This window comes from Glycine soja, chromosome 12 (assembly GCF_004193775.1).
Source record: "Glycine soja cultivar W05 chromosome 12, ASM419377v2, whole genome shotgun sequence".
Classification (NCBI taxonomy): Eukaryota; Viridiplantae; Streptophyta; class Magnoliopsida; order Fabales; family Fabaceae; genus Glycine; species Glycine soja.
The window spans coordinates 11,918,238-11,929,849 of NC_041013.1; the positions used below are offsets into that span (position 1 = coordinate 11,918,238).

General features: G+C 30.7%; 1 protein-coding gene across 1 annotated transcript; it reads left to right on the plus strand.

The window, feature by feature from the left end:
• The first annotated feature begins 389 nt into the window (after nucleotides 1–389).
• LOC114377992 (signaling peptide TAXIMIN 2-like) lies at nucleotides 390–1,488 on the plus strand. The gene is made up of 2 exons (XM_028336485.1): nucleotides 390–659; nucleotides 1,049–1,488. The coding sequence occupies exons 1-2, from the start codon at nucleotides 550–552 to the stop codon at nucleotides 1,170–1,172; spliced, it is 234 nt and encodes a 77-aa protein (XP_028192286.1). The 5' UTR covers nucleotides 390–549; the 3' UTR covers nucleotides 1,173–1,488.
• The last annotated feature ends 10,124 nt before the right edge of the window (nucleotides 1,489–11,612 follow it).

Below are 11,612 nucleotides of genomic sequence, written 5' to 3' on the forward strand. Positions count from 1 at the left end.
CTAGAACGGTACTTACATATGCACCGTCTTAGAAAGTTACCGTTTTTATAAGACGGTCTTTTCTTACCCGTCATTGAAAGTTGACATTTCAACGACTTTAGATTCTACGACGGTCAATGACTATCGTTGAATGTTGTTTTTGATCGACGTAGAAAATCATTTTTTTAGTAGTGGAATCTTATTTCATAATGACTGATTGATTATTGATTTTTTTATGTCTATTTTTCTTATTATAGATGATTATTGATTAATTGATTATAGGTTATCTTTTTTCTCAAATAATATATGCTACTAGAATTTATATATTTTCGGGTCTTATATTATCATATCATGCACGCTAACCTGAATCACAAAGTGTTTTTTTTATCAAGAAAACTAACCGAAGGTCAACGTGAGAATAAAAGCAAGTCATCGGAGTTGTCGTCACGGTGGGTCTTCCAACGAAATTACATCGAAATCAGGATTATTATATACTGCAAAACCAACTCCACTTCTATTCATTCTTCTTCTTCAGATTCAGATCGCAGAGAAACACTTGACACAACTATTATGGAAGGCGAATTTTGCGAGTGCAGGCCATTGGGTTTTGTGATTGGATTGCCCTTTGCTTTTGTTTCTTTGGTTTTGTGTCCTGTGGGTGCAATCATCTGGCTTCTTGGGTATGTAAAATTTTCTAATTTCTATCCAATTTTCTATGCTTCTGTGTTCTTATTCTCTGTTTCATTTTCCTTTGGTTATATCCTTACTTGCATTCATTAATCATTAATCCATTCCTTGACTGTTTATATTCTTTGGCTGATTGGTTATTGATATATAAAATGAGAAAATAACTTATCCATATACAGAATAAAGAATTTTACATTGTTATTATATCACAAATTATCTATATAGTAAATTTTATTAATTTTTATAGTAACTATATTAATAATCATATTTACCATAATTTCTTGTTAGTTTCTTCTAGCTTAAAATTTTTCGTACTGTGAATTACTCTTTTTCTTTTTTGCTTCCCATTTTTTGAACATGAATTTTGGTGATGGCAATGCAGGTCAATATTGAGTTGCTTGTGTCCATGTTTCAAAGGCTGCGGAGAATTGGCCAATTTGGGTGTGAATCTTGTAAAGCTTCCAATTCAAGTTCTTAAATGGTTCATTGACCGGATTCCTTGCTAGGGCCTAGGGGATATATATTTGTAGTCCCCTCCTTTCATAGTAAATTATTTGTTTGGCACATTTGGTGTACTTCACTTTTTCAGGGACTGCTTTGTTATATTTGTTTCATTCTTTCTAGAGGAATGTTAGTTATATTTTTTTTTCCACACATTATTTCTTATTGAGTGCGATAGGATGGGTATAAAAAGCCCCAATAGGTAACTTTTATAAAACAGATAATTTAGATATTACTTTTCTGATATTATTTAATTTTATTTTAATTTCCTAAAATACTATATAATAACACATGTATAATTGTCATCCATTAGAATGATTATTTAATGTAAGATTTGCATTCTATTGAATATAAAGTTTTTTTATTAGCTTTTCTACGTAGCTTTAATTGTAGATTTAGGAGTGGTATAGCATATAGTCTTTGGTGCCTATTAGAGTGCATGAAATTTCTGAAAAGTATAGTTAAATATATAGATCTCATTTTTTTATTTGGTAGATTTTATTTCTAAATTAATTGAACTCAAGAATTTCAATAAATAAAAATAGTATATTAAAAAAAGTGTACCGTAAAAAGCATATTACTAATACTCTTATTCAAGCTTGTGGAGGACAACAATTTAGCTGGTTTCTTATTTTATCCTTAGGTAACGACAAGTTTCGTTTGATTAACAATTTTTCTTTAAGTTTAATACGCAGACAAATTAATTTAGTTGTTCACTCTTTACCTAGAACGTCTAGATGTTATGCTAGCCCCCAAGTATTTTTTAGCATTCTTTAGTTTATCAATGTTATTGTTATTAATGAAATGAGATGATACTCGTATTCATTTTAATATGTACAATAAGTAAAAAATATAAAAATACTGATTCGCTTTTTCAGTTTATGATTCTGGTAATTGAAAACGATCTCCAACCGTTAACTTTGTTAGAGTGATATTTGTAATATTTTTTAATATTCCCGTTTTGATATACTTTTTGCTATTGGACAAAACGCATGTAGATTTTATTAAATAGTCTCATCATGTATTTTTTTTATTTGGTGGATTCTATTTCTATACTAGGATTCATGTAAGGTGTTACAAACATTCTTATTCTTTTTTTTATATATTTAATAAGTAGGAAATACCGTGAATCCAAATTTATTTATTTGCCTTTTAATAACTACATTACTAATTTCTAATTACTATATTTGGTGTCTAAACTAGTAGGATTCATACTAATTTATTTTATAGAAAAATGTTAAAAATAAGTATTAAAAAATATGTTATAAACACTCTTACAACAACTCTATTGACAACTTAGAAATATTAAAACTTTATGTCATATTACTCAAGTGTTTTATATTTTTGGTCATAATTATGAGAAATATAAATCTACTTTTAGATATATTAATTATTAATTTTTTATATTTTAAATTTATTGTGAAGTTTATTAATGATACATCCACTTATTTCTGATGAAAGTGGATGTATTTTGAGTTATTAATAATTTAAGTACTACCTATTGTTGGTATAATCGAGAATCTAGAAGGGGGATTGAATATATTTTTTTTTTCAAAATTTTTACTTAATCATTGTTTAAATTCAATTAAAACACACCCCTTTATATAATCAAGGTTTTATAAAAAAAATATTGTTAAGAAAGATTATCAGATAATGAATACAAAAACATATGAAAAACAAAGTTTATAGCCTTAAAGAAAAAGAAAATCACACACATAATTTATACTAGTTCAGTTCTTAAGAGGACTTACATCCAATTGTTCTAAGATCCATTAGAACTTTCACTATTAGACAATCAAGTGCAAATACTATGCACATGCAATTCTCTAAAATTTTACCTTTCCCTTGAACCCTACAAGAGAAAGAACAAGAGTTGGAACTTAAAGAAAAAGAAAATCACACACATAATTTATACTAGTTCAGTTCTTAAGAGGACTTACATCCAATTGTTCTAAGATCCATTAGAACTTTCACTATTAGAGAATCAAGTGCAAATACTATGCACATGCAATTCTCTAAAATTTTACCTTTCCCTTGAACCCTACAAGAGAAAGAACAAGAGTTGGAACCCTATCAACTTAGAAAATCCTTAGTAACCCTAACCAAGATTAAAAAAGTAGAAAAAATTAGAATTGAATTGAATATACTTTTATGTGTAGTTCACAACATCTTCAAGTTCTCTCATAGATGATCAACTCTTCATGAAGAATGAATGAATCTTGATCAACTTGAATCTCTTGAAGAAATGTAGAGTAATTCCCTTAGATGACTCTCATAAATGTTTTCTAAAAGATAAGACCATATTAAGAGTCACTAACAAGAAAGAACAAGTGAGGATATTTATAATTTTAACAATCAAAACAAATTTAATTGATTATCAAATACGGTAATTGATTAATTCATTTAAATCCTTTTTTTGTTGTATTTCCAGAAACGTGATAATCAATTATCTTGTTTCACAGAGAACTTCTCAAGCTTCTAAGGTTCTGGAATAATTGATTATCAAATGTGGTAATTGATTATTTTGTCACACAAGGAGCTTCTAAAATTTCCAGATGCAATCTAATCAATTACTAAATGTTGTAATTGATTATCTCGAACCACAAAACATTTTTTCTTCTAAAGCTGGCTTTATAATCGATTACTAAAGCTAGTAATCGATTAAGGAATCATACATAAAGCATAAATCTTATAATCCACATAACAAAGAATATAATAGCAATCGCCAGTTCATCAATCATCATATCAAAATTCAATCATCATACACCATGATTTAACCCTGTGGAGGAAGTTTAGTTTTATTGAAAATGAATGAGCATGGGTAATGGCTTACCTTGGAAAGGCTTGCAAAGATCTTAACCTATCTATGAGTTCATCCACCCATCTATTCTATAGGTCATTTCACCGTTAGTCACCACCGACAACCTCTAGCACTAGGTCGAGGGCTTTCTTAACACCCCCAATTTATGTGCTTACTCATAACAACTAAACTCGAATTTCTAGAGGTTTAAGATACAAAACCTATGTACCCACCATCTCACTCATGGTTAGTCTCAAGGATCCAAGTTTCTCCATTAACAACAATTCATCTCATATGTCCTAAAAAGGTCACTAATCCCCATGAGAAGTAGTTCTGAATACATCGATGTATGATTCAAAGTTAAAACATAGGGGTGGTACTTAGGAAAATACCCCACTAGGCGAGACCTCCTAGTCGCTTTAGTGAGGTGGAGTTTTGTCATAAGCTCATCCTTCCAAGTGTACCATTTTCTAACAACAATAAAAATATTTTCAAAGGATTTTGTTAACTCCTTTTCCACACATATGAATGATTCTCAAAACAAGATTATCATCCATAATAATCATACATTATCACACCAATCTCAACACAATAAAAGGTTATAATATTATATATTCATTATTTGTATACTCATCACAATCATGAATCCACCTATAGTTCAATAAACATAGTAAGACATTCTAACACCTTGAATTCTTGCTACAAATCACCAAAAAACTCATATGAATGTGAATCAAATGATCTAAAAAAGAAAGCCAACTCTAATCATAAAATAATATTATCTCAACCATATCACATATTATAATAAATTTATTAAGATCTCAATAAATAATTTACAAAAAAAATGAACATAAATCACATCCACACCAATAGCTGATTTTATAGACTCAAAACTGGTCATTGGATGCTAGACTGATCATTAGACACCGTCCACACCACCTTACCCCAAAAACTAACAAAAATCACATCAAAACCATGAAAATGAACACTTTTATGAATTTCCAAAAGTGCTCATAAGGGGAAAACAAAAATAAAAAATGAGAGGGAAAATAAGAGTTCATTACCATTAAGATCTCAATAAATAATTTGCAAAAAAAAAAAACCATAAATGACATCCACATGAATAATTTATTTTATAGACTCAAAATTGGCCATTGGATGCCAGACAAGTTATTGGACACATTCCATACCATCCAAACCCCAAAAACGAACAAAAATCACATCCAAACCATGAAAATGAACACTTTTGTGAATTTCCAAAAGTGCTCATAGGGGGACAACAAAAATAGAAAATGAGAAGGGAAAGAGGAGAATTCATTACCATTGAACTAACCTCAAAACTCAAAAAGAGCACCGCTACAAGGTCCCTTGAGTCAAGGAAATTGAAAGTCTCACACTCTCTAATGGTGGGTTGCCTTGGAGAGGAAAAAGAGAATGCATTGAGAGGTTTTGTGTTTTAGTTCAGATTTACTAAAGGTTTGTGCAGATTTATGACTCTCTCACTTCCTTCTCTTTACAACCCACACTCCATCAAACTCACCCACCCATTTCTCATGACTCAAGGCCAATCCACTTAGGTTAAAACACTCGAAAACTCATCAAAACATACAACATGACATATACATAACATAGGCATAAATATAACAACTCATTATCTCATAATTAATTAATTAAATACAAGCACTTTAATTAAATTTAATTGCTCTTGCAATCTAATTAAAAACTTAATCAAACATAATAGAAATTATTGTGACACCCTCTACCCCTCACATATATACTAATAAGGAAAAAAAATTCAAATATTAATTAAAAGTATTTTTTAAAACATTTTTTTTACAAGTCTTTCAAAGGGGAAAAAGGCTCACATTCATTTTCTTCTACATCATATTCAAACTTGTCCAAATAAATAATAAAGTATTCTCGACTCAAACAAGGTCGTCTAAGCTTCATACAATTAATATAGAACCTATATCCTAATGTCACATCCTATCAGAGCGTTGTGTTCCCGTGTCCTTTAGCATGAGGTTCTTCATAGTCATCCACCTATTCATCTGCTCCCTCGAACACAAGTTTAAGATCATCACAGGATCCAAACACAACAACACACAGAGAGTGAGTTATCACATTCCTAGCTAATAGAGAAACAAGACAATTAAATATACATATTATATAAATGAGATACCACTTGCTTAAACATAGCTCACGTAACTTCACCACTTCGTCATTCAAAATTCACTTTTCAATCATCAATCACATTACACAAGAATCCCAAACTTCGATCAAGATATAATAACACATCAATTAGCAAGCATATGCAACAGTTATGCTAAGACTCAATCCTATATGCAATGTGGTACCATGTCAGTGAAAAACCACCCTGGGGCGCTTAGGAGTACATAACAAGACACACCACACCATGGGTTTGTCAGGTTACTCTCACTAAGTAAGATCATAGGGAGACCAGTCAGGGTCACGATGTTTTGCAAGAATACTCCAACCATATGGGATCAACATAGGCTTAAAGGAGTACTCAAACCCGGTGACCCCCAAGGCCTACACTCCGAAGAGTCCGTCAGGGCCTCTCTCTCCTGATTCAGGTCCAACCCCTAAAACAATTTTGCATGCAGACACTGCTCATGAATTATACAATACCCACGACCTCACGCTCGTGTTTTAAACACGTTCAACACAATTGCACTACGATTTAACACTGGTTCCTAAATAGGAAACCTACACTTTCTCTTTAACACTGGTTCCTAATTAGGAACCTACACTTTCTCTTTAACACTGCGCATCAACGCTTTTCTCAAGATAACACTGGTCGGGTTATTGTACAATTCATAGCTTACAACACAAGTAATGTCACATCAAGTGTTAACTACACACTTATCCACAACCAAAACTCATTCACAATTTCACATCTCATAATGTCACAATCCACCATCACAAGTTTACACGTATCTCACAAATTAACACATGTTCAACTTTACACTTATACTCAATCTCAATAACAATATTATAATCTCAAAGCAACATGTTATTTCACAATTTATCACATATTCCATTTATAAATACTGCTAGTGAATTACACAATACCACGACCTCACACTCATGTTTCAACACATTTAACACATTACGCTACAATTTAACACTGGTTCCTAAATAGGAGACCTACACATTCTCTTTAACACTGCGCATAAACAATTTTCTCAATATCAACACTGGTCGGGTTATTGTATAATTCACAGCTCATAACTCAATACACACATCTCAATACACATGTATCTCAAATCTAAACATAGTATTCTCGAACTCCAACATTTGAATAATTTTTGGAATCACACAATAACAACACTAAAATATTATTTACATAAACTATTAATATAAATAAATATATAACTAAATATATATATATATATAAATCCAGCAACGTATATCATATTTGATCATGAATTTAAAGAAAATTTTCAATGTATCAATTTTAAATAATTATATAAACACTTTCTCATATATATAAGTATACATGAATTCATATATATATTATCTAAGAATACAACACATAGTCTATTAGAATTCTTTTCTCAATTTCAAATATAATATCAATTTTAAACTATAAAAAAAACTAAACAACATGAAAAGGGGAAAATACAAACTCAATATCTGCTTACTTAATTTCATCAATTCATACTACGGTTCACACTCAATACAAGAGCACATTAATTTCACAAAAATTTCTCATTGGGATATCAAATGATTCATCAAACATATATAATTTATATATAACTCATAGTTATAATTATAAGGATAAAGTAAAAATTGTAGAAACACCTTAAAACTCATTCCAATTGATACTCTAAGGATCCCTACACATGTTCTCACTAATCCTCAATCGTGAATAACTCATCCCTTACCTCTGAGCGGACTCACGTGTCTTCAGCCAGATAGCAACATCTCTAGCGGTTCCTGGAAATTCTTTCAATTATGCCTCCGACTGCTCCGATAGAATTCTCAAACGTCAGAGAGACGGAGAAGAGATTGAAACCTCCACTTGTACTGTCTTCATGCGATTCCTTTTTCTCCTTCCACGAATATTATCTCGCAAATCCCAACGGTGGAAGCGTGCGGAATTAAATTTCGAACAACATAACCAAATTTCATGAAAATCCAACGGCTAACGAAACCGGGATCGTAGTTTTACTGAGATAGTTTTGGGTTTCTGTGGGAAATTAAAATTCTACAATGCGAAGGGTTTTCCTCTAATCTCACATATGATTTTCAAATTCCCAACGGTGAGAATGTTCGGAATTGGGTTGCGAACATGATAATCAAATTTCACAACGATCCAACGGTGAACGGGTTCGAGATCGTCATTTTTCTGAGACTGGTTTGGTGGGCTGTGGGAAAAAGAAAGAGTTTTGAGAGAAGGGGAAAAACGAAAATGAGGCCAAAAGGAGGCAGCTGACTTAACATAACTATTTATACCTAGGGTACTCAGCCTATTATTTTCTCTATATTTATTTATTTATTTATTTTTACTAAAAAGCTTTTTAAATTTATTGACGAAAAAATTGGGATGTTACAATTATAGTGTTACAACTTTAGCTAAATTTTAAATAAAAGTGAGTTATGTTGCTTGTTCTAACACTTTGTAATTGATTACATAACCTTGTAATCGATTACACTATGTTGAATTCATTGCTTCTAAGAAGCTTTGAGATCAATCCATCTATCTATCATGTTTGATTCACACTAAGCATGGATAAAGAAAAACTAAGACTTAATCTATCACTTATGCCTAAACTAAAAGCATTCAATACAAATGTCATATCTTTTAAAACGTTTTTGACATTGTAAAATCATAAAACCAAAAACCTAGACTAATCTTCAAGACTTCAAAATCTTTGATTCAACAATCTCCCCCTTTTTGGTTTTGATCATGCCAAACCAAATGATGTGTATTGATATTTTCCTTGTCCTTTTACCTGTTCTACATCATGCTCAACAAACATATTAGTAGTATCTACTCAAATCATAGCATCTAGGTACATACACAATCAATCATATCTTTCTCCCCTCTTTGGCATCACAAAGCCAAAAAGTGAGTAATCAAAATAGAAAAAAAATGTAAGCATAACATACAACGTAGAGAAAATAAAGATGATATCATATATTTCAAAATATCATGTTAAAAAGGTTTTCATGCTTTCTAAATGCACATATAACAAATAAGCAACGCATATTCATAATACAAACATACAAATGCAATTAAATATGTACATGAAATGAATGTAGGCTTCCACATTGGCTCAAGTGAGATTAGACTCACTTAAAATGCCAAGCTCATTACGAAGATGGTAGAACCTACCTCTAGCTCAAGTGAAAATATCAGCCAGTTATGAGTTTGTATCAACAAACTCAATGTCATAATCACCCTTGTGAATATGATCCTCAATGAAATGATGCCTAATATCTATATGCTTTGTCCTAGAATGTATGATAGGATTCTCATTGAGACTAATGACACTAGTGTTATCACATCTTAAAGGGATAGGTTCTAAACGCAACCCAAATTAGAAAGTTATTGTTTAAGCCACAAGATTTGTGTACAACAACTCCCCACAACAATGTACTCAACCTCAGCTGTAGATAAGACAACACATGCTTACTTCTTACTATTCCATGATAAAACACTACAACAAAAGATGTTTTTAGTAACATTTGAAAAATGTTACCAAATTATATATAAATGTTACTACTTTAACAACATTTTATCAAATGTTGTATTAGACCTACATCAATAAAGACTTTTAATAACATTTTTATATACTATTGGTAACATTTTAAAAATGTTACCAATCAATGTAACATATATAAAAACGTTACTAGTTAATTATACTGCATGATAAAGTCACATTGCCAAAATGAAATTGGTTCGAAGATGAAAATTTTTAATATTATAGAAACTCAATTAACATAAAATGAATGACAAATATAGTTAGAAAAGATACAACCACTGAACTAAATAAATAAACCAAAAAGGAATCATTTGTCACATACAATTATAAAGAATATGTGCACATCACTTTCTACTAATAAAGTATGTAGTACTTATGACACAAAAAAAGTATGTAGTAAATATAACATTTTATTTCTTGTTCTTGGCACCACAGTATGCAATAGTAGCAAAAAACAACACTATTACATGGAATTTCATTCTAACCCGCCCTATCTAGGAGTTTGTCCTTTACAACAGTGGCACCAAGAAGGAATAAGGTGAAACACATGATAAATGTCAGAATTCAAAACCATTTAAGATTATAGACCCGTTTGTCAAAATTCTTCTTACATCCTTCTTCATCTTCCACTATAATAGACATTTTCTGCCCTGAGCTATTGATTTATGAAACATTGAAAAATTGGTCTTTCCTGCAAAAAAGAAACTAGTTATTGAAAATTGTCATGTGCGGTTGACTAAAACAACATTAAATAGTAAAAGATGTTATTTTAGGCTTTTTATATTGAAAAGTACTTACTTAGTCATATAAGATGAAAGTTTTTATGAAACTTCATGTGCCCTTTTTAGAGTATCCATCCTAAAGCTTGGCGTATCCATATGCAATAAAAATTGTAGTTGTAACAGTCAAATTCTAGAGTTGCTAAATAGGTAAAGCAATTGAAAGCTTGAAAAAATTTATCTTTCAACTTAATTTCATGCTAGAAATCAGATCCAACTCACATGTTGATAAAACACACCGAGTCAAAGTAAAAAAATACATATATAATATGACAATATTGGTGGCAATTGAAGGCATTATTTCCATCTAGAAAGGTTATGAATGTTTGCTCTCTATTGGAGAATACATATCATCACCTTTATGTGAACGCGATCAAAGGCTCCAAAATCCGCTACTTAATTAAATGGGTAACAAACTTGCAATTTATGATTACAATAACAATTGATTTTCCAGGCAATGATCCAAATAAGAAAGGAAAATAAAAGGCTCACAACATAAAAGAAGAAAATGTAATTTTAATAAAAAATTATAGCTATTATAAGTCAAGGGTATATCCCACAAATAACATTCAATCAACAAAATTTTGAGCTTCAAATAGGCAAAAAATTAACAAAATTCCTATTCTTGAAAACTCGTACAAATGCATCCTTTTCTTCGAAGGATAGGATTCCTTGTTCCTTGGTGACTTGAAGATGGTTTGGTAGATCTGTCTTTTATGGGCTCCAGGCTTGCTTTGGATCCTTGTAAAGATTAATCACAAATATAAAGGAAAAAATGAGAAAAATTGAAAAATATTTAAATTATCAATTTTTCGATCAATAATCACATTTCCTGTATTTTTTATTGGAACAAACCTTGTAAATAATCACAATCAGATTGCAAATTTTGTCTTCTATTGCATGTCTACCCAACAAGTTTATTTTATGTAGCTTCTAGAATGACATCTCTGAAAAGATAGTGACTAAATCATAATATTTCTCCCAAATACTCTTCAAACAAAATGAATTAGCTCAAGATGATAACACCACCTCAATGGAGAAGGCAATAAAGTGTGTCAAACAAGAATCAAAAGGAATATAGTTGAAGATAGGGAAAGTGTGTATTTACTAGTTTGAAACCCAAATGTAAAT